The sequence below is a fragment of the Bufo gargarizans genome, chromosome 6 (genome assembly GCF_014858855.1).
Source record: "Bufo gargarizans isolate SCDJY-AF-19 chromosome 6, ASM1485885v1, whole genome shotgun sequence".
Taxonomy (NCBI): Eukaryota; Metazoa; Chordata; class Amphibia; order Anura; family Bufonidae; genus Bufo; species Bufo gargarizans.
Genome location: NC_058085.1, coordinates 163,112,057 through 163,137,206, shown reverse-complemented (window position 1 = coordinate 163,137,206; position 25,150 = coordinate 163,112,057). Strand labels below are relative to the sequence as shown.

Here is a 25,150-nt window from a genome sequence, read left to right as displayed (position 1 = left end):
TATATAATATTGAAGGTGCACATAGGGTCATTCAGAATAACTTCACACACACGCTTCTGTGCATTTCCAAGTCTAATTCTGTCACTAAATCCATACCGGTGACCCAGCGCCTAAATACTAGGCCTCAAATTTAAATCCCTCTAAATCTCTCGTTACCCACCGCTGTACTGTTGTTGCTGGGCAAGATATTTAGTGTCCGTCAAAGCACATTTTTTGTTCTGGGTTGAAGTACAATTCCCAATTTAGCAATTTCATAATTTAGTGGTTTCTGCTATATCAGAGCTATTTGAAATCTATCCCTAAAAGGGTATATAATATTGAAGGTGCACATAGGGTCATTCAGAATAACTTCACACACACGCTTCTGTGCATTTCCAAGTCTAATTCTGTCACTAAATCCATACCGGTGACCCAGCGCCTAAATACTAGGCCTCAAATTTAAATCCCTCTAAATCTCTCGTTACCCACCGCTGTACTGTTGTTGCTGGGCAAGATATTTAGTGTCCGTCAAAGCACATTTTTTGTTCTGGGTTGAAGTACAATTCCCAATTTAGCAATTTCATAATTTAGTGGTTTCTGCTATATCAGAGCTATTTGAAATCTATCCCTAAAAGGGTATATAATATTGAAGGTGCACATAGGGTCATTCAGAATAACTTCACACACACGCTTCTGTGCATTTCCAAGTCTAATTCTGTCACTAAATCCATACCGGTGACCCAGCGCCTAAATACTAGGCCTCAAATTTAAATCCCTCTAAATCTCTCGTTACCCACCGCTGTACTGTTGTTGCTGGGCAAGATATTTAGTGTCCGTCAAAGCACATTTTTTGTTCTGGGTTGAAGTACAATTCCCAATTTAGCAATTTCATAATTTAGTGGTTTCTGCTATATCAGAGCTATTTGAAATCTATCCCTAAAAGGGTATATAATATTGAAGGTGCACATAGGGTCATTCAGAATAACTTCACACACACGCTTCTGTGCATTTCCAAGTCTAATTCTGTCACTAAATCCATACCGGTGACCCAGCGCCTAAATACTAGGCCTCAAATTTAAATCCCTCTAAATCTCTCGTTACCCACCGCTGTACTGTTGTTGCTGGGCAAGATATTTAGTGTCCGTCAAAGCACATTTTTTGTTCTGGGTTGAAGTACAATTCCCAATTTAGCAATTTCATAATTTAGTGGTTTCTGCTATATCAGAGCTATTTGAAATCTATCCCTAAAAGGGTATATAATATTGAAGGTGCACATAGGGTCATTCAGAATAACTTCACACACACGCTTCTGTGCATTTCCAAGTCTAATTCTGTCACTAAATCCATACCGGTGACCCAGCGCCTAAATACTAGGCCTCAAATTTAAATCCCTCTAAATCTCTCGTTACCCACCGCTGTACTGTTGTTGCTGGGCAAGATATTTAGTGTCCGTCAAAGCACATTTTTTGTTCTGGGTTGAAGTACAATTCCCAATTTAGCAATTTCATAATTTAGTGGTTTCTGCTATATCAGAGCTATTTGAAATCTATCCCTAAAAGGGTATATAATATTGAAGGTGCACATAGGGTCATTCAGAATAACTTCACACACACGCTTCTGTGCATTTCCAAGTCTAATTCTGTCACTAAATCCATACCGGTGACCCAGCGCCTAAATACTAGGCCTCAAATTTAAATCCCTCTAAATCTCTCGTTACCCACCGCTGTACTGTTGTTGCTGGGCAAGATATTTAGTGTCCGTCAAAGCACATTTTTTGTTCTGGGTTGAAGTACAATTCCCAATTTAGCAATTTCATAATTTAGTGGTTTCTGCTATATCAGAGCTATTTGAAATCTATCCCTAAAAGGGTATATAATATTGAAGGTGCACATTGGGTCATTCAGAATAACTTCACACACACCCGCTACTGTGTATTTCCAAGTCTAATTCTGTCACTAAACCCATACCTGTCACCCAGCGCCTAAATACTAGGCCTCAAATTTAAATCCCTCTAAATCTCTCGTTACCCACCGCTGTACTGTTGTTGCTGGGCAAGATATTTAGTGTCCGTCAAAGCACATTTTTTGTTCTGGGTTGAAGTACAATTCCCAATTTAGCAATTTCATAATTTAGTGGTTTCTGCTATATCAGAGCTATTTGAAATCTATCCCTAAAAGGGTATATAATATTGAAGGTGCACATTGGGTCATTCAGAATAACTTCACACACACCCGCTACTGTGTATTTCCAAGTCTAATTCTGTCACTAAACCCATACCTGTCACCCAGCGCCTAAATACTAGGCCTCAAATTTAAATCCCTCTAAATCTCTCGTTACCCACCGCTGTACTGTTGTTGCTGGGCAAGATATTTAGTGTCCGTCAAAGCACATTTTTTGTTCTGGGTTGAAGTACAATTCCCAATTTAGCAATTTCATAATTTAGTGGTTTCTGCTATATCAGAGCTATTTGAAATCTATCCCTAAAAGGGTATATAATATTGAAGGTGCACATTGGGTCATTCAGAATAACTTCACACACACCCGCTACTGTGTATTTCCAAGTCTAATTCTGTCACTAAACCCATACCTGTCACCCAGCGCCTAAATACTAGGCCTCAAATTTAAATCCCTCTAAATCTCTCGTTACCCACCGCTGTACTGTTGTTGCTGGGCAAGATATTTAGTGTCCGTCAAAGCACATTTTTTGTTCTGGGTTGAAGTACAATTCCCAATTTAGCAATTTCATAATTTAGTGGTTTCTGCTATATCAGAGCTATTTGAAATCTATCCCTAAAAGGGTATATAATATTGAAGGTGCACATAGGGTCATTCAGAATAACTTCACACACACGCTTCTGTGCATTTCCAAGTCTAATTCTGTCACTAAATCCATACCGGTCACCCAGCGCCTAAATACTAGGCCTCAAATTTATATCCCGCTGAATTTGAATACAATACATTGGGCCAAATAATATATTTGTTGTTGTGGTGAACCATAACAATGAGAAAAACATCTAGTAAGGGACGCGGACGTGGACATGGTCGTGGTGGTGTTAGTGGACCCTCTGGTGCTGGGAGAGGACGTGGCCGTTCTGCCACATCCACACGTCCTAGTGTACCAACTACCTCAGGTCCCAGTAGCCGCCAGAATTTACAGCGATATATGGTGGGGCCCAATGCCGTTCTAAGGATGGTAAGGCCTGAGCAGGTACAGGCATTAGTCAATTGGGTGGCCGACAGTGGATCCAGCACGTTCACATTATCTCCCACCCAGTCTTCTGCAGGAAGCGCACAGATGGCGCCTGAAAACCAACCCCATCAGTCTGTCACATCACCCCCATGCATACCAGGGAAACTGTCTCAGCCTCAAGTTATGCAGCAGTCTCTTATGCTGTTTGAAGACTCCGCTGGCAGGGTTTCCCAAGGGCATCCACCTAGCCCTTCCCCAGCGGTGAAAGACATAGAATGCACTGACGCACAACCACTTATGTTTCCTGATGATGAGGACATGGGAATACCACCTCAGCATGTCTCTGATGATGACGAAACACAGGTGCCAACTGCTGCGTCTTTCTGCAGTGTGCAGACTGAACAGGAGGTCAGGGATCAAGACTGGGTGGAAGACGATGCAGGGGACGATGAGGTCCTAGACCCCACATGGAATGAAGGTCGTGCCACTGACTTTCACAGTTCGGAGGAAGAGGCAGTGGTGAGACCGAGCCAACAGCGTAGCAAAAGAGGGAGCAGTGGGCAAAAGCAGAACACCCGCCGCCAAGAGACTCCGCCTGCTACTGACCGCCGCCATCTGGGACCGAGCACCCCAAAGGCAGCTTCAAGGAGTTCCCTGGCATGGCACTTCTTCAAACAATGTGCTGACGACAAGACCCGAGTGGTTTGCACGCTGTGCCATCAGAGCCTGAAGCGAGGCATTAACGTTCTGAACCTGAGCACAACCTGCATGACCAGGCACCTGCATGCAAAGCATGAACTGCAGTGGAGTAAACACCTTAAAACCAAGGAAGTCACTCAGGCTCCCCCTGCTACCTCTTCTGCTGCTGCCGCCTCGGCCTATTCTGCTGCTGCCGCCTCGGCCTCTTCCTCCGCCTCTGGAGGAACGTTGGCACCTGCCGCCCAGCAAACAGGGGATGTACCACCAACACCACCACCACCACCTCCGTCACCAAGCGTCTCAACCATGTCACACGCCAGCGTTCAGCTCTCCATCTCACAAACATTTGATAGAAAGCGTAAATTCCCACCTAGCCACCCTCGATCCCTGGCCCTGAATGCCAGCATTTCTAAACTACTGGCCTATGAAATGCTGTCATTTAGGCTGGTGGACACAGACAGCTTCAAACAGCTCATGTCGCTTGCTGTCCCACAGTATGTTGTTCCCAGCCGGCACTACTTCTCCAAGAGAGCCGTGCCTTCCCTGCACAACCAAGTATCCGATAAAATCAAGTGTGCACTGCGCAACGCCATCTGTGGCAAGGTCCACCTAACCACAGATACGTGGACCAGTAAGCACGGCCAGGGACGCTATATCTCCCTAACTGCACACTGGGTAAATGTAGTGGCAGCTGGGCCCCAGGCGGAGAGCTGTTTGGCGCACGTCCTTCCGCCGCCAAGGATCGCAGGGCAACATTCTTTGCCTCCTGTTGCCACCTCCTCCTTCTCGGCTTCCTCCTCCTCTTCTTCCACCTGCTCATCCAGTCAGCCACACACCTTCACCACCAACTTCAGCACAGCCCGGGGTAAACGTCAGCAGGCCATTCTGAAACTCATATGTTTGGGGGACAGGCCCCACACCGCACAGGAGTTGTGGCGGGGTATAGAACAACAGACCGACGAGTGGTTGCTGCCGGTGAGCCTCAAGCCCGGCCTGGTGGTGTGTGATAATGGGCGAAATCTCGTTGCAGCTCTGGGACTAGCCAATTTGACGCACATCCCTTGCTTGGCGCATGTGCTGAATTTGGTGGTGCAGAAGTTCATTCACAACTACCCCGACATGTCAGAGCTGCTGCATAAAGTGCGGGCCGTCTGTTCGCGCTTCCGGCGTTCACATCCTGCCGCTGCTCGCCTGTCTGCGCTACAGCGTAACTTCGGCCTTCCCGCTCACCGCCTCATATGCGACGTGCCCACCAGGTGGAACTCCACCTTGCACATGCTGGACAGACTGTGCGAGCAGCAGCAGGCCATAGTGGAGTTTCAGCTGCAGCACGCACGGGTCAGTCGCACTACAGAACAGCACCACTTCACCACCAATGACTGGGCCTCCATGCGAGACCTGTGTGCCCTGTTGCGCTGTTTCGAGTACTCCACCAACATGGCCAGTGGCGATGACACCGTTATCAGCGTTACAATACCACTTCTATGTCTCCTTGAGAAAACACTTAGGGCGATGATGGAACAGGAGGTGGCCCAGGAGGAGGAGGAGGAGGATGAGGAAGAGGGGTCATTTTTAGCACTTTCAGGCCAGTCTCTTCGAAGTGACTCAGAGGGAGGTTTTTTGCAACAGCAGAGGCCAGGTACAAATGTGGCCAGCCAGGTCCCACTACTGGAGGACGAGGAGGACGAGGATGAGGAGGAGGTGGAGGAGGATGAGGATGAAGCATGGTCACAGCGGGGTGGCACCCAACGCAGCTCGGGTCCATCACTGGTGCGTGGCTGGGGGGAAAGGCAGGACGATGACGATACGCCTCCCACAGAGGACAGCTTGTCCTTACCCCTGGGCAGCCTGGCACACATGAGCGACTACATGCTGCAGTGCCTGCGCAACGACAGCAGAGTTGCCCACATTTTAACCTGTGCGGACTACTGGGTTGCCACCCTGCTGGATCCACGCTACAAAGACAATGTGCCCACCTTACTTCCTGCACTGGAGCGTGATAGGAAGATGCGCGAGTACAAGCGCACGTTGGTAGACGCGCTACTGAGAGCATTCCCAAATGTCACAGGGGAACAAGTGGAAGGCCAAGGCAGAGGAGGAGCAAGAGGTCGCCAAGGCAGCTGTGTCACGGCCAGCTCCTCTGAGGGCAGGGTTAGCATGGCAGAGATGTGGAAAACTTTTGTCAACACGCCACAGCTAACTGCACCACCACCTGATACGCAACGTGTTAGCAGGAGGCAACATTTCACTAACATGGTGGAACAGTACGTGTGCACACCCCTCCACGTACTGACTGATGGTTCGGCCCCATTCAACTTCTGGGTCTCTAAATTGTCCACGTGGCCAGAGCTAGCCTTTTATGCCTTGGAGGTGCTGGCCTGCCCGGCAGCCAGCGTTTTGTCTGAACGTGTATTCAGCACGGCAGGGGGCGTCATTACAGACAAACGCAGCCGCCTGTCTACAGCCAATGTGGACAAGCTGACGTTCATAAAAATGAACCAGGCATGGATCCCACAGGACCTGTCCGTCCCTTGTCCAGATTAGACATTAACTACCTCCCCATAACCATATATTATTGGACTCCAGGGCACTTCCTCATTCAATCCTATTTTTATTTTCATTTTACCATTATATTGCGATGCTACCCAAAGTTGAATGAACCTCTCCTCTGCCTGTGTGCTAGGCCTAAATATATGCCAATGGACTGTTGCAGTGGTGGCTGACATGAAGCCTGATTCTCTGCTATGACATGCAGACTAATTCTCTGCTGACATGAAGCCAGATTGTCTGTTACGGGACCTCTCTCCTCTGCCTGGGTGCTGGGCCTAAATTTATGACAATGGACTGTTGCAGTGGTGGCTGACGTGAAGCCTGATTCTCTGCTATGACATGCAGACTGATTCTCTGCTGACATGAAGCCAGATCCTCTGTTACGGGACCTCTCTCCTCTGCCTGGGTGCTGGGCCTAAATTTATGACAATGGACTGTTGCAGTGGTGGCTGACGTGAAGCCTGATTCTCTGCTATGACATGCAGACTGATTCTCTGCTGACATGAAGCCAGATCCTCTGTTACGGGACCTCTCTCCTCTGCCTGGGTGCTGGGCCTGAATATATGCCAATGGACTGTTGCAGTGGTGGGTGACGTGAAGCCTCATTCTCTGCTATGACATGCAGACTAATTCTCTGCTGACATGAAGCCAGATTGTCTGTTACGGGACCTTTCTCCTCTGCCTGGGTTCTGGGCCTAAATTTATGAAAATTGACTCTTACAGTGGTGGGTGACGTGAAGCCTGATTCTCTGCTATGATATGAAGACTGATTCTCTGCTGACATGAAGCCAGATTGTCTGTTACGGGACCTTTCTCCTCTGCCTGGGTTCTGGGCCTAAATTTATGAAAATTGACTCTTACAGTGGTGGGTGACGTGAAGCCTGATTCTCTGCTATGATATGAAGACTGATTCTCTGCTGACATGAAGCCAGATTGTCTGTTACGGGACCTTTCTCCTCTGCCTGGGTTCTGGGCCTAAATTTATGAAAATTGACTCTTACAGTGGTGGGTGACGTGAAGCCTGATTCTCTGCTATGATATGAAGACTGATTCTCTGCTGACATGAAGCCAGATTGTCTGTTACGGGACCTTTCTCCTCTGCCTGGGTTCTGGGCCTAAATTTATGAAAATTGACTCTTACAGTGGTGGGTGACGTGAAGCCTGATTCTCTGCTATGATATGAAGACTGATTCTCTGCTGACATGAAGCCAGATTGTCTGTTACGGGACCTTTCTCCTCTGCCTGGGTTCTGGGCCTAAATTTATGAAAATTGACTCTTACAGTGGTGGGTGACGTGAAGCCTGATTCTCTGCTATGATATGAAGACTGATTCTCTGCTGACATGAAGCCAGATTGTCTGTTACGGGACCTTTCTCCTCTGCCTGGGTTCTGGGCCTAAATTTATGAAAATTGACTCTTACAGTGGTGGGTGACGTGAAGCCTGATTCTCTGCTATGATATGAAGACTGATTCTCTGCTGACATGAAGCCAGATTGTCTGTTACGGGACCTTTCTCCTCTGCCTGGGTTCTGGGCCTAAATTTATGAAAATTGACTCTTACAGTGGTGGGTGACGTGAAGCCTGATTCTCTGCTATGATATGAAGACTGATTCTCTGCTGACATGAAGCCAGATTGTCTGTTACGGGACCTTTCTCCTCTGCCTGGGTTCTGGGCCTAAATTTATGAAAATTGACTCTTACAGTGGTGGGTGACGTGAAGCCTGATTCTCTGCTATGATATGAAGACTGATTCTCTGCTGACATGAAGACAGATTCTCTGTTACGGGACCTCTCTCCTCTGCCTGTGTGTGTGCTGGGCCTAAATATATGCCAATGGACTGTTGCAGTGGTGGCTGACGTGAAGCCTCATTCTCTGCTATGACATGCAGACTAATTCTCTGCTGACATGAAGACAGATTCTCTGTTACGGGACCTCTCTCCTCTGCCTGTGTGTGTGCTGGGCCTAAATATATGCCAATGGACTGTTGCAGTGGTGGCTGACGTGAAGCCTCATTCTCTGCTATGACATGCAGACTAATTCTCTGCTGACATGAAGCCAGATTGTCTGTTACGGGACCTCTCTCCTCTGCCTGTGTGTGTGCTGGGCCTAAATATATGCCAATGGACTGTTGCAGTGGTGGCTGACGTGAAGCCTCATTCTCTGCTATGACATGCAGACTAATTCTCTGCTGACATGAAGACAGATTCTCTGTTACGGGACCTCCCTCCTCTGCCTGGGTGCTGGGCCTAAATATATGCCAATGGACTGTTGCAGTGGTGGCTGACGTGAAGCCTCATTCTCTGCTATGACATGCAGACTAATTCTCTGCTGACATGAAGACAGATTCTCTGTTACGGGACCTCTCTCCTCTGCCTGGGTGCCGGGGCCTAAATATCTGAGAATGGACTGTTCCAGTGGTGGGTGACGGGAAGCCAGATTCTCTGCTATGGAACCTCTCTCCAATTGATTTTGGTTAATTTTTATTTATTTAATTTTTATTTTAATTCATTTCCCTATCCACATTTGTTTGCAGGGGATTTACCTACATGTTGCTGCCTTTTGCAGCCCTCTAGCTCTTTCCTGGGCTGTTTTACAGCCTTTTTAGTGCCGAAAAGTTCGGGTCCCCATTGACTTCAATGGGGTTCGGGTTCGGGACGAAGTTCGGATCGGGTTCGGATCCCGAACCCGAACATTTCCGGGATGTTCGGCCGAACTTCTCGAACCCGAACATCCAGGTGTTCGCTCAACTCTAGTGCTAGCCTATGTAAGAACAGCATATATAAGGACATGCCCACTCTCCTATTAGCTGAAATGGCACAAAATCTTGTGTGATGTTTGCCTAATAGGAGCAATAAAAAATACATCAGACACTTAAGGCGGGTTTACATGACCTAATGAAGCAGGCACATGTCAGGAAAGAAGTATTCTTCCTAATACCTGCTGGTCAGACAGCAATCCCCTACACTATATGGGCATGAGTGAAGGCTACCACTATAGCTCATTCTCATACAGATTAATTGCTTCTGGGCAGCAGAGTCCCAATGGCACTTTTACATGGGCAGATTGATGGTAACGAGCGTTTGTATGAACATTCATCCCTGATAATCTGCCCGACAATTGTTCAGTGTAAAGCCACCTTTAGATACAAGTCTGGTGTATTTATGAGAGGAGGGATCCCTGTAGTCATTGGTGGACTATTGAAGATATAAGGTAGTCAACCATCATTTACCTCTGGGAGGTGGGAACAGGTGAGAGGGACATGGCAAGAAGTGAGGGGAATTCTCCAATCATAACAACAACAACTCATAATTATGTGTCCAGTGTATTCCCACAATGTTGATGCTCTTACGTAGAGCATCATAGTTTGATGACAAATCCAGTTTACAGTTACTGAGACATGGATTTTTGGTGCATTGTAAATGCAGCAGATAGTATGCCAATTTCTAAAAGGTCTGTTTTTACAACATATGGTACATACTTGATTGGAGAAAAGATGTACATCAAAATGAAAACAGCATGTCCTCTTTTATGTGTATGGCTTGAGCTATTCAGAGCTGCAGTGTAAATCAACAAAGTCCCAAGACTAGGAATTTTGGCAATTATGGAGCAAACATGTATTCAAAATGAAGTATTTAATAAAATCTTCAAAAGAAATCATTTTAAGTATATTAAGTAAAACTCCAAGCAATATAGGAACTGGCCATATGGTTAAGATTTCCATGCAACTTTGCTGGGCACATTCCTATAATAGATTTAATAATGTTTATGATGAGCATAAACAAAGAAAAATCCAGTATTGGAGAACGCGGAAAGCAAACTTACCATGAAATGTGATCAGGTAGGGCAGGATGAGGGGATCGTAAGAACATACCGGAAAATGTTAGATATGCTAGGTTGAGCTTCATCACTAAAAGCCACAATAAGTATACAGGCTGGTTTATTAATGAAATATTTTTCCAAGCTCAAATCCATATGAGAAAGTGAACCTATGCTCTGACAGAGGCATTACCACTACATTAACAACCAGGCCATGGTCTAGGAGGTTTAAACACATGCGTTCTTTTAGGAGGAAGAAATGGTATTTGTAATATGGGGGATCATTTTCTGTGAAATGCATAAGCTCGGCATGCCAATGCCTAAAACAGTTCAGGATTTAGAATTACCTGATTTCAGACTATATATTAAATAAGAAAGGAAAAATCATCAAAAGTACAGTCTAAAAATATGCATGGATTTGAAAAATGAAGGAGAAGTGTGTAATGGTAAAACATTAAAGGATTAAAAAAATAACATACAGTATAATTTACAATGCACCAAAATCTGTTTTGGCTTAAATCATAATGTGGTGATCAAAGCTGTAGCTATTTTCAGAGTTTGTATAGATGGATGTCAAAACAGCTTAAGTAACAGTACATGTTACACTTGTTAGCATGTACAATACAGAAAGTCCATCTTAGGGACCATGGTTACAGACAGGAGCAGACTGAGAACTTAAAGTAGTCCTGGAAAGCAACCTAAAAGTGGCCCCTTGTTGTAGGTGGATCCAAATTGACAGAAGGTAGGGGCAATACAAGTAGGCAGGAACAACAGAAGTAGACTAGATTAAACACACTAGATTAATGCTGGAAGAATCTGTTGGCAGACCATCTAGTATACAGAAGACCATCTAGCAGGGGTGTAGCTAAAGGATCATGGGCCCTGGTGCTAGAGCTCAGCTTGGGCCCCCCTTCCCTCACTGCTTTGTGGCCAGGGGCAGGGGAGCACATAGCCGTCATGCTGCCTGATGCAAAAATTGAAACAGCACCCCCCCCCACCTTGCCAAATTCTTGACCTAACCCCTTTCCTCCAGCTAGAGGTGTAACTTGATCAGCATGCACTTTCTATAATACCAGTGTCTTCTTATGCGGCACAAGGGTCTTTGGGCCCCCTCAGGCTCCTGGGCCCGGTAGTGACTGCTACCTCTGCACCCCCTATAGCTACGCCCCTGCCATCTAGTATATAGTTTGAAAGGCTGAAAAAAGACCTTTATCTATCCAGTTCAGCTTGTTATACTGCAAAGTTAATTAGTACACTAAAGTTTGCTTTTAATTAATCAGTGATAGCTGATATCCGGCAATTATGCTTTGGATGCCATTCCACAATATCCCAACATTTGTCTCAAGGAGAAAAGCTTTCAGTTTAAAGAACTGGTAAGTAGAAAGAAGACACTGCACTGATTCAACAAGATTATATGTTTCGCATTAAATTACTATGTTGTGTCTCTTTTATTCTTTCTCTGTAGCCAATGATTATCTAAATATATTTATTTGGTCAGTTTATTTTTTCTGGCTCCCTTCCCCCTAATTAAATACATGCCTGTAGCCACCATTATGTGAAATAGCTGCAACTACAGTAAATGATGATTCATCAAATGGCTCGGAATAGAATGGGAAATTCTGTTTATCTTTCTATGATGTTCCAATGGGATGCTCAATAGTGAAAAATAAAAAAAAATGGTGTCCTACTTTGATAAGTCAGATCTGGCATGTTATCAAAGGGTTTAACCAGCTATAAAAATATAAACATGCAATGAACAGATTACAACTCCTAGAACAATAAAAATGGCATCACGGGACATTCCCTTTGAAACTGTCCTCGGCTTCTGTAGAGGAACATCTGGCCAGCGTTGCATGCAACTTGAAGACCATGTCGCCACTTAAGGTTTTCCTGTTTTGTTCGTCCCTGATCTTTTAAATAGCAATATAGTCATTATAGGAACTTTTCAAAAGACGTGCTACAGCCTCTTATACATTTATTGTACAAACTCCCTGTCCCAATGGGACTCGCCTGTCACAGCAGCTTCCATGTTGTACAGGCGCCTAATGGTTGTATCTGCAGTGTTTCCTCTCCTCATAAAACGTTCATGTTTAACAGAGGATGTTACATGTCTGTAAAAATTCTGGTATCTGCCCTCATTCACACATACATTAAATATGAAGGTTAACTCAGGATATTGTTGAAAGTGTCTTGAATGCAGTATGCCCAGAGAAGAGGTCTATTTCAGGCTGTAAATCTCAACATATTCAATAGAAAAGGTGCTTCCTATGAGGATTTCCAAGCATGTAAGGTGACTTTACACTGAAATGATTTCCTTATAATGATTGCCTATCCAAAATCTGGCTCTGCTGATCAGCTGTTTGAAGAGGAACAGTGGTCGCACAAGTGCCACAGCCTCTTCAAGGTTTACCTGCACGCCATCTACATTGTAGCTGTACATCCTATTCAAGTGAATGGGAGAAGAAGCTGTAATCACATTGCACGTCACTGCAATGTAGAGATCGAAGAGAAGGCAGTGATCGCACAAGCATCGCAGCCTCTTCAAAAAGCTGATCAGCGGGGGACTCGGCTGTCAGACCTCCAGTAATCTGATATTAAAGGGTTTGTCTGGCTATACATATTGATGACCTATCCTCATGATAGGTCATCAATATCATATCGACGGGGGTCCAACACCAGGTACTCCCGCTTATCAGTTGTTAAGAGGAGACGGCGTTCTATGCAAGTGCAGCTTTCTCATCATTACACTATGGCTCATCTCTTGTGGAGCGGCAGTGTAGTGTAATTACCAGTACTAGTTCCACAGCAGCACCGTGGCTCAGTGGTTAGCACTAGTGCCTTGCAGCACTGGGATCCTGGTTTTGAATGAGACCAAAGGCAACATCTGCATGGAGTTTGTATCTTCTCCCCATGTTTGCGTGGGTTTCCTCCGGGTACTCCAGTTTCCTCACACACTCCAATTACATACTAATAGGGAACTTAGATTGTGAGCCCCATTGGGGACAGCTTGACGATAATGTCTGTAAAGCGATGCGGAATATAGTAGCGCTATATAAGTGCATAAAATAAATAAATTGGAGGGAGTACTCATCATTACACTGTTCCTCTGTGACAAAGTGCAGTGCAATGAACATGAAGCGGCACTCACATGGAGTGCCGCCTCCTCTTCATACAGCTAATCGGTAAGGATGTCAGGTGTTGGACCCCCGCTGATCAGATATTGATGACGTACCCTATGGATAGGTCATCAATATATATGGCCAGACAACCCCTTTAATGACCTATCCTGAGGATAGGTCATCAATATCTATAACCTGGAAATTCCCTTTAAGAATGCTGGGAATTGGGGTCCGTTATTGTCTGTTCGACATCTGCGCTATGCTGTTCTTTAGGGACCGAGTGTGTAAAATAAAGGAAATTAAATTGCCAAGACAGGGACTGATGTAAATGGTGACAGACTTTATACAGTACTGCAAAATATGTTGGCACTATACAAGCAACATAAAATGTACATTTTTAAGCAACCTATTTGTAGTTCTAGTATTTTATAATAGGCAATAAAATTGCAAAGATTGAGGTATTTTTTACAGTAACTTACTGTTACTTTACTTTTACTGTAAGATATTTTGAAAATATTTTAGGGCTAATTGCTAGGTAGGAAGTACTGTATTTCAGTAGAAAAATAATCATATGCCCGTGACATTCGTATATACTATTTTTCAGCCCACTGGCATGTTTTAGATGCGCAATAGTGTATGATTAAAATGCACTATAATTTCTGTTGGCTTAAAAGCATGATGTTTATAGAAAACATATGCAGATTTATTTTACACGTATTTCTACGCATATGTTTGTCATATTATATTTTCAGACTAGTCATTCTGCTTATTCTCATGATTTTCGATTTTAATAAATATGTCAGCTTAAACCAACATTTGTACAGTGGGAATTATATTCAGATCATCCTAGAACTATCCATATACATGGCTTCACATTATGGCTAACCACAAAAATTAAGGCTTGGACCAAGTGTGGAAGTCAATCAAACATTTCAGAACATAATAATCACTTAAAAGTGTGTTAGAAATTCTATTTTCTCTTATGCAATTCTGTCATTTTCACAGACTCCTGCTATGCATAGAGATGTGAGTACAGCGTAGAGGCGTTAACATCTTACCTGATGTACTACATCTTAGTACCTGACATGCCATGATGCAGAGATCTCTGTGTTCTCCTGGCTTGCTTCCACATAATATTATACCCTGATCACCTGCACAATGTAGTCACCATCAACCATCAACACCGGATCCTATGATATCTACCAGAGGGACTAATCACAGTGGCATACTAAGGGGGAGGGGGCTTGGGGGGCGGTCCGCCCTGGGTGTCGGCTCTCAGGGGGTTGCCAGAAGCAATGAACGCTTCCATCAATACAGATGGAAGAGCTCATTGCTGGAGTGCTGGGAACTGTGGTCCTGTCACTCACCGCTCAGCTCCCCACGCTCCTCCCCTCCTTCAGGCCAGCGGCGCATAAAATGGTTAAGCAGGAAGACTTATCCCCACTCCAATATCCAGCCTGCAGGCACAGATCGCGCTGCCAGCCTGTGTGGGCGGAGCCTGCAGCCCTGAAATCTGCATAAGCTTTGCCCACATAGTGCTGTAGACCGATCTATGCCTGCAGAGAAGAGAGGTATGCAAGCTTCAGAAGCGGGACAAGGTGAGTAGCTACTGTGCTTTTTTTTAATACAGAGGGGGCAAAGAGGTTTTTATTACTATGGAGGGGGCACAGAGCATTTCATTACTATGGAGGGGGCACAGAGGACTTTGTTACCATGGAGGGGACACAGAAGGCATTACTAATGTGAAGGGGCACAATGGGCATTTCTACTATGAAGGGGGCACAGAGCCAGAGGGCATTACTACAATGAAGGGGGCACAGAGGGCATTATTACTGTGAAGGGGGCTCAGTGGGCATTATTACTTTGAAGGGGGCACAATGGGGATTTCTACTATGGAGGGGCACAGAGGGCATTACTAGCACAGTGCACATAACTACTATTAAGGGGGCACAATGGGCATTATTACCGTGAAGAGGGCACAATGGGGATTATTACTGTGAAGGAGGCACAATGGAGATTATAACGGGGCACAAAGAGGGCATTACAACTGTGAAAGGGGCACAGAGAGGGTATAACTACTGTGAGGGGGGCACAATGTGGGCATAACTACTGTGAGAGGGCACAGTGTGGACATAACTACTGTGAGGGGGCACGCATCTGTACAAAACTACTGTGAAGGTTGTACAATAAAGGGAATACTACTGTGAGGGGTTAAATATTATTTAAAGTATTGGGGGGGGAGGGGGTTCAAAAGAAAGGACCTGTCCCGGGTGCCAAACACCCTAGGCACGCCACTGACGGGAGGTGCTCTGAGAGCTCTACATCTATAAGTAGTGACAGAATAAAAACGCAAATAACCACCAATTAAGAATAACAGCCAATGTCATTTATAAAAATTATACATTTAATTTTGTTCATCACATTAAAATGTCACATATAGCACTGAAAATATTTGATATATAAACCATATAATGTAATGTCACCCACTATAATGTGGTATATTAAAGTGCATAGTAGCATGTGCAAAAAAGGGGTTGAATTATATAGTCACAGGGAACCATAGTTCAATCGATATACGTATTAGTATTCCCCTCACAAATATATCACAATAAATTACAGAAAGGATAAAATATGGGACTAAAGGAAAACAATATTATAATCCTCTATGAACAAAATAATATGAATAATGACCATCTGGGTGACAAACACCTTCCTCGGGGGCTAAGTGCTTCCTTTTTAAAGAATGTGTTTTCCTTCTTGCAGTTATCCCCTGAGGAAGCAACTGCAGAACATGTGTGGGGTGTTTTCTGTTTGTCACATACAATAGTGGGTGACTTATGTTATGTGGTTTACGTGTCTAATATTTTCAATGTTTTATGTCTCATTTTAATTTGATGAACAAAAAAAAAAATTTTATAAATGGAAGTGGGTTTTATTCTTAATTGGTATATACTGTTGTGGACACCTACTTGGTGAATTACTACTATAGAAGCCAGGGTTTTGAATAGGCTAAAAATGTTGTATAATTCCTCTCAGATCCTTGTTCATAAAATATATTTTATAAAACAGGCTCAATACAATGAATAAAAAAAATGTCCTGTATGTTAGCTGCATCATACTATTATAACATTACACATAACAAAAACATATTGCTAGAGTTATGGTTCTCCATTTTATAGTCCAATAAATAAAGTTTTGCTACTGTCTTGCTTTGATCTACATTGCATGAAATAAATCAATCAGCACAAAAACATAAGTATTCAACAGTAAATTCATCAACAAGGACAGAAAAGATACAAAAGAACACTTACCGGAATACCAGGTTGTCCAATAGGGCCCTAGAAAAAAAGCAGATAGTTTAGTCAGCTGCAGTACATTAAAGGATTGAGATTAGAAAGAGATTCTACAGAGATCGCCCTTAAAGAGGTCACATAAGGAACACAAAAAGTATTGCGAACAATTGTTAATATTCACGTTTTGAAATGATAGTATTGGTAACAACTTGGCATCTCTACCATCCTCTGCATTTATCAAGAAAGATTGGCCTTGAGGTCTCAGGAAGGAGGTACAATGGTCCCTCAACCTACAATTATATTTGGTTTGGGGAAGACCTTTCTAAATTGGGACCAAAACTGAAAATTGGTTCCAAAGCCCTAAAATGTCATCCCAAGATAAGAAAAAAGATTTAAAACATACCTCAAAATAGGAAACAACTTTTCATAAATGAATAGTTTAGGTGATTTAGGCATTTTTTTTTTTTTGCTTTTAACAGTGATATCTATGAAGAGAGGAAGAGGAAGGAGGAGGCTGCCGGATGAGAGACACAAACTGTAGTTTCATAGCTCTGCTACACTTGGCACTTTTGAATGTACTATATCTAGTAGGATAAGGCTAGGTCTACACGACAGATAGGGCGCAACAGTTGTCGCGCGACATTTTGTTGCACTAATGTCGCGCAACAATTTTTATAATGGCAGTCTATGGTGTCGCACTGCAACATGCGACATGTTGCGACTGCGACGCGACAGTCGCAGAAAAATCCATCTTGAATGGATTTTCTGCAACTGTCGCGTCGCAGTCGCAGCATGTCGCATGTTGCAGTGCGACACCATAGACTGCCATTATAAAAATTGTCGCGCGACATTGTTGCAACAAAATGTCGCGCGACAAATGTTGTCGTGTACACCTAGCCTAAGGGTCTATCACTGTTCAAAGTGAGGTAATAGATCACCTACTAACTGGCAGCAGCCTCCTCATTCCTCCTCTTATATCCATAGACTTTTGTGTGTGAGGCTGGAGACAGAGACTAGAGTACTACTAGAGTACTAGAGATACAGATAGAGATAAGATGCTAAGTAAAATAAAGAGGAGAAAAGTAGCATGGAAATCCCAGGAGTATGCATAAATCTTTAATCAGATATATTGCAAAATTTCTTATAGTCACCTGTGCTATTCATTTCTGAAAACATGTTTATAGCTAGAGGTACAATTTAAGAAAAAAGCAGATAACTAAGACAAATAAAGTGAGTTCCTACATATAGCAGTCAGTATACTGGAAGCTAAAAATTATTTTCTATGTAGAGGACAGGAGCTTCTTCAAGTTACATAGTGAACTTAAAAAAAAAAATGGAGCCATCCTCACCTGACATTCAAAGAAGAAGCTCATCTTGGTATAGAGATAATGAAGTACAGGATATATAGTACCAGACTGTACTGTGAAAAGTAGCTAATGGAAGCCAATAGATCTGTTTTACCAGAGAAAATTACCATGTTGATTGGTTGGATTTGACTTTTAAGCTTTTAATGCTGAATCAAGTTTCAACTTATGATAGACAAGGGAAGACCTTTAAAAGTTGAAAATATTGTATCCTGGGGCCATTGTATCTTGAGGGACCACTGTACTTTAGTAACTATAAATTAATTGTATTGGTTAAATGGTCACTTGAGTTTTCAACAAACTTTGCATAAATAAATAGCACAAATGACTATAAGAAAATGTATAATAAATATTTTTAGAGAAAGATGCATCTTTCTCCACTTATAAGCCACTTCTTCTACTTTCCTCGCCGCCTGCACTAATCATTCACTCTCAGTGAAATCTTTTTTGAGACACAAGAGGGATTATCAACTCATTGGGGGATCAGGTTATATGCTGCATACAGAAGTGCATGGAGAGGGGAGGGAGAGCTGTTGTAGAGTGAGAGAGAGAGACAGAGGCACAGACAGATATGATTGCTAGTTCTAGTATGATTTCTTTTTTCTGTACTTGATTATGGGACAGCATTTAGAGCTATGCCTTGTAGCAGCCACATGGACCACAGGAACCTGTTGTTTAGAGATCACCATCTGGCTTCTATGGAACAGTGTTATAGACATACTCTGTAACCATATATACTGTAGGTGTTATTTTTCATTATAATCCTGCCTGTGATGATAATGAGATGTTCTCTATAGAGCAGGAAGTGTCAGCCTATTACTACTAGAGCTGTAAATTCATTGGGAGCTATGTCGTATGATTTCACAGAAGTAAATGGAACCACATTTCATCATATAGCTACGCAATAAAACCACCAATGTCATGATCAAATCATTGAAAATGGCCTCAATACTGTATGTTCATTAAAAATGGACAGACGGCCCGTTGATGGCTGTAAAAATGGTTGAAAAATGGCCATAAAACACTGACAGTGTGTCCGTTTTTCACAGCCTTTTTTTTCCCTGCTGTTGAGTGAATTTAGCCTAAAATGGCTACTGTTTTTTACTTAGTTAATTTCAACATACATCCTGCAAGAGAGATAACTGCAATGCTTACAACATAATGAAAGTGACACTACAAACCATAGATCATAATCGGAGATTATGCTGCACAAAATAGAATAAATAAAGAACAAATAAAATGATGATTCACATCTCACTTCTAAACCTGTCACACATAAAGAATCATCTGCTCATACATCACAAATTGATTTATTTTCACTGTCATTCCCTTTTTCTAGGCATTGCAGTTTATGTACAATGATTGGCATGTTCATTATCTGAACATTATCCTGTTTCCGCCACCCCCAACCCTATAAACCTGTTACCAGCAGGAACACAGCAGGGAGTTACAAGAAGATATGTCAGTTACTTACAGGTGGCCCTGGAAGAGAAAAGAGAAGGGGAAAATTAAATGATGTCTGAGTGACAATGTACAAACATAATTATACAGTGACGGTAACATTTATGATCAGTGTGTAAAATAATGGATCCTTCTCTGTGCCAGCATCTTAGCTAAGTTAATTAACGGTATAACTGTAGCAGAACTAAAAGGAATTGTGATAACACGTCACAGTGTTATCTTGTGAAAAAAGCCATTGGAAACCATTTGTAACAAAAAACATTCAAAAAGTCCATTTACATTTTCTTGCCATTATTTACTTAACACATGAAACATTCCTTTTAGCTCTGCTATATCTGTAAATCCAATATATAACGCTGGGTTCACACCTGAGCGTTCGCGATGAAGCGCTCTGTATGCGCGATTGTACGGGCATTTGCAATCACGCATACAGAGACAAGCGAACGCCCATTGTCGCGCGTTCCCTAAAGTCTATGTACAGGAACGCGTGACAAGACGCCCCAAAGAAGCTCATGTACTTCTTGGGGCATCGGGTGTTTTACAGCGCGATCGTACACGCTGTTAAATGCTCAGGTGAGAACCATTCCCATAGGGAATCATTGGTTCTTGCCTGTTGAGCGTTTTACAGCGCGTAGGAACGCGCTGTAAAATGCTCAGGTCTGAACCCAGCCTAAAGGTTAGATGATGAGAAGCTAAGCTGCTCTTCTTTATTAGAAGCACATGTCTAACTCCAAATACTGGGAGATTACCAATATCAATGGTCTCCGTCTCTCCAGACAGCTTACAGTATATGGGTATTTATCTAACGCTCCTTGAGAAACACCTGATTCCATTTAATTTGCATGCCATTAACTGTTTACCTTGGATAGCTAAAATAAATGTCATTCAAATGCTTATTTTACCTAAAATCCTATATAAATTCTTATGCCTCCTGCTTATAATACCAGCTCATAACCATAATGCCAGATATTGTTACAGACCAGTGAGCATGTACCCACTGGGTCAACTAACTAGTTTGACAGCCATTATTCTGGTTATTCACAGGAAGAAAAGAATGCAGGATAAACACAGGTAACTCACAATACCACTAGACTGGGGAGGGTGCATTAAATACCTAGAGATCCCCAGCCAATGGATGGTTGAGAATTTGGAAGGGGACATGCTGGCCCTTTAAGAGGTAGGACATGAGCATTAGTGTTGAGCCAGCATGCTTGGCAGAACACCACTTCGGCTCGAGCATCGCTATGCTCGGCACATCGCGGTGTTCGGCCGAATACCGCGTGCGTTCGAGCGCAATGCTCGAGTCTCCTCCCTGCACTTTTGTTGGCTGCTACGCAGCCAATAAACATGCAGGTTAGTAGTGCCCCTCACTATTATGTCGTTGCCATGTTGGTTACTGGCATTACAGTGATTGGCTGGCCGGAACGCGTCATTGGGTGCTATATAACACCCGATGACACGTGTTTGGCTCAGTGTTAGTCATGGAGAGCTGCGCTATAGAAGGGACAGATGCTGTAGGGAATTCAGTTTAATTTTTTGGTTAGGCAGGGTTGGTGTTAGAGACCCAAAAGTCCTTTTAAGGACTATCGTTGTTTCTGGCAGCAATGTATATTTTTAGCGCAACCTACGCTCAATAGCTTGCAATTGTTTGGCCGCTGCAGACAGCGACATTATCTGCGCTACATCTCCTGCATAACGTTTGAGTATCCTAAAAATAGCTGTGACATCCAGTGTACATTTTCCATAGACTCTGTGGACAGCGACATTATTTGCGCTACATTTCCTGTTTAACGTGTGCACATACTAAAAATATCTGTGACATCCAGTGTACATTTTCCATAGACGCTGCGGACAGTGACATTACCTGCGCTACGTCTCCTGTATAACGTTTTTGCATCCTAAAAATATCTGCGCTACATCGATTTTATCTTCGGTTTTGTGCGCATTATTGAAAGTCTGTAAAAGTTGTGAACTACTCTGACAACATCGTTCCCTGCAGCGACCTGGGAGTCCATGATGCATCCAGACATGCTCCACCTACTGTTCCCGAAACATTTCAGTGGAGTTTCCATCAATTTCTGACTGTTTCATGCGAACCAGACACCCTCCTCTCTTCAGAGCAGGGGGTTCCTGGTTTAATGCTCGGGTTCTCCCATTCACATCCATTGTGCTCAGGTGCTCGGCAGAGCATCCAAGCATCCCGAGGTGTTCTACTTGAGCACCCAAGCACTTTGGTGCCCGATCAACACTAATGAGCATGAGTGCATTCTAAGGGCACAGATAGTAGCAGGCTGGAAGGGAGGGTGCAGGCTGCGACCTGCAGAGGATAGTACTGGGCATACACCCCAGAGACAACAGATATGCTATGATTTATCTGGGGAAATATTTGTCCTAGGATATTCTGATATGTGTTATCCCCCCATTACGAAAAGGGGGCTTAGGAATACCAGACCTATTATATTAGCCAGAACATATACCTATAATGTTGCTCACTCACAATCAACAAAGACATACCCAATATAGTCAAAAATATATCCACTTTATTGCATAAAAATTCATGTACACAATATATAACAAGGAAACGAGTCATAGTAACGCCGACTGCTTAGTATCTAAATTACACTGATATGTTGGCACCACCTCATGTCTTATTTCTGTTATTACAGTTATGTTATCAAACGTATTTTAGCAATAACTCATATCCCCATTGTGAGACGGATAGGAGCGTTTCCTCGCCCTGTCCATTCATGTATGTAACTCATATATCTGTATTTCAATTGTCTGAGATATTACTTCATTCTTATGGGTATGTGTGAACATTTGATAAAAACAATAAAAAATGTTAATATAAAAAATAATAATAATAATAAAAGAAACAACAGATGTGTAAAAGGTGCCAGAATCACCTGACCTATGCTGCTACTACCCCTAAAAAAATCTTCCACATGTCAAGTGTCACCATATCCCAAAAATATACACTATAAAACATGAATATCACAAAACGGCCTACCTGTTACTCCATGCATGGGTATATCCTTCAGTACGGGTAGATACCTATATCAAGTTCACTTCTAGGAAGTGTATAATAACACTGACTAATAAATATTGCCCCAAAAAATTGTACATCATTACCATTGTTTTGGGAAATATTTATTAGGGAGTGTTATTATACACTTCCTGGAAGTGAACTTAATATAGGTATCTACCCGTACTAAGGGATATACCCATGCATAGAGTAACAGGTAGGCAGTTTTGTGATATATATGTTTTATCGTGTATATTTTTGGATATGGTGACACTTGACATGTGGAAGATCATTTTTTGGGGTAGTAGAAGCATAAGTCAGGTGATTCTGGCACCTTTATACATCTGTTGTTTCCTTTTATTATTACTATTATATTGTTATATATTGTGTACATGGATTTTTATGCAATAAAGTGGATATATTTTTGACTATATTGGGTATGTATTTGTTGTTTGTGAGTGAGCAACAGTATATTATCCAGCAAGTCTCATAGGTCAAGTAAAAGAATGCTGGGCCCCTACTGCGATGCATTGGCTTCAAATAGAAGCCTCCTTTGTTCCACGACATTTTCTCAAAGCACTGCTGGAAGCACGACACCCCCACAAATTACCCTTAGACACCATGCATAGGGCTTTGTCAATATGGCACTCCACTTTACAGTGCCTCAAATATTTTGTCCCCATATATCCCACTGTTCGCTTTAACTGTACATATCCCTGGCTTTAATTCGATACCTTAGGTGACTGGGGGAATGTGGGACCTTGGCAAGTTGTTTTATGATGTCAATTTGGTTTTCTTTGATTCATTACATCAGTCCTTCATTCTCCTTCATTCTCCTCAACTTTTGGTTTTATCAGTACTTCCAGATTTTCTAGCAATCTGTCAGTTCCCCCTCCCTTTCTTCATCCAGATCCATGGGCATGCCTCGCATACACTTTTGTCTATAGCTTACATATCCCTATGCTTTATATTGCCGGACGCTAAACCAGATTTTATTTTCAAAATGGGAGGAAGAGTTTAGGGACACTTATCCGATATTTGACTGACATGATGGCTTTTTCTGGGCTGTAGCTGGCTCAAGTTGTATTAACCATGCAGAATAAGACTGTAAGACTTAAGTTAGATTGTAGCTAAACTTTAGGCTACCTTACATAATGCCTGGTTATGACCATCTCTGCTGGTGTACCTGTGTGGAAAGGGGAACTTTGGCTCATATGTGGTGGTTCTGCCCCCTTATTCTCTCTTTTTGGCAAGATGTCTCTGATCTCCTATTTTGCATTTTGGAAATACGAATTGTTCCTTCACCTGCGTTGGCAGTACTGTGTTTGAGCCTACTTCTGTTCGCTATAAATCTAGATAGTTGGTTGCCAACATCTTTACGGCTGCCCGGAAGGTCATTGCTAGAACATGGAAACTGCCGCTCACACCTGTTGTATCTAAGGTACCTAATTTAATCAACCAATACACAGTGTGCAATACAAACTCATCTACACTTCTAACCCCCCTTTTAAAGCCAAAATCTAGAAAAGATGGAAAATGGATTACTGGACCTTATGCTATCACACTACCCAATTCAATCTTGTAATTATACTTGGTGTACAACCTCCTTACAACTATAATAATACTCCCTGTCCCTTCCCCTCAGCCTGATGCATGACGGACAAATATACACTGCTTACTCATTGTTCCTGTTTGGCTAAAAGTATGGATTTTAACTTTATAGTATTTTGGTTCTATTTCTTATTGTTTGCCACTTTCTTTCAGAGCTTGTTTTCTGCTATGTGCTGATACAACGTAGCCTGCTCTGTATATCTCTTTGTCAAAATATTAAAGGGAGTCTGTCACCTCCATATGGCCATATACAGTGCTTCCATGGCTCTGTAGAACACCTATACAGTATTGTAATGGTACCTTTGTCTTTGTCTTTAGACCAGCAGGAAAAACGAAGTTTTATTCATATGCAAATGAGCACTGGCAAGTGCCTAGGGGAGGAGTTCAGTGTGTAGGTGCCCAGGCTGCTCTGCCTTTCACTTTACTCCTCCCCAGTCTCTGCCTTTGCCCGCCCTCCAAGTCTCTTGCCTCATCGACAGGTCTGGACTTGGAGGGAGGGCAAAGGCAGAGACTGGGGAGGAGTAAAGTGAAAAGAAGGCAGAGCAGCCTGGGCACCTACACACTGAACTCCGCCCCTGGGCACTTGCGAGTGCTCATTTGCATATGAATAAAACTTCGTTTTTCCTGTTTGTGCAAGTCTAAAGAAAAGAACAAAGGTACCGTTACAATCTTGTATAGGTTTGCTACAGAGTCATGTAAGCACTGTATATGGCCATATGGAGGTGACAGACTCCCTTTAACAAAAATGTAAGTGTAAGAAAAGAAGCAGCAGATATCTAACAGTGCATAGGGCCCGCGTCAGCACCAGAAGAGGAAGGTAGCACCATTCAGCCCCCGGCACTCTACAGCAGCAGCACGATCTCAAACATTGTGCTGCTGATCTGTGTAGGAGGAGGATCTGGGAATCAGCCTCTGCTCCTCCTCCTTCTCTTTCATAGAAGCATGATGTGGCACAGTATCCTGCTTCTCCTGGAAAACTCAGATCATCGGAGAAACCAAGTGAGTATTTACTGTATTTTATTTTATTTTTTTCACTTACTGT

At 43.0% G+C, this 25,150-nt stretch overlaps 1 protein-coding gene across 5 annotated transcripts in view; it reads right to left on the bottom strand.

Annotated features, from left to right (window-relative positions):
* The window catches only part of COL13A1 (collagen type XIII alpha 1 chain), a 286,336-nt gene that overhangs the window by 166,145 nt on the left and 95,041 nt on the right, over window positions 1-25,150 (bottom strand). For all 5 annotated transcript variants that reach the window (XM_044299207.1, XM_044299209.1, XM_044299208.1 and 2 more), the window contains exons 4-5: window positions 19,486-19,493; window positions 16,666-16,692 (exon numbers count right to left, since the gene is read on the bottom strand). In XM_044299207.1, the coding sequence (XP_044155142.1) occupies window positions 16,666-16,692; window positions 19,486-19,493 (35 nt within the window). The remainder of the gene's footprint in view (window positions 1-16,665; window positions 16,693-19,485; window positions 19,494-25,150) is intronic.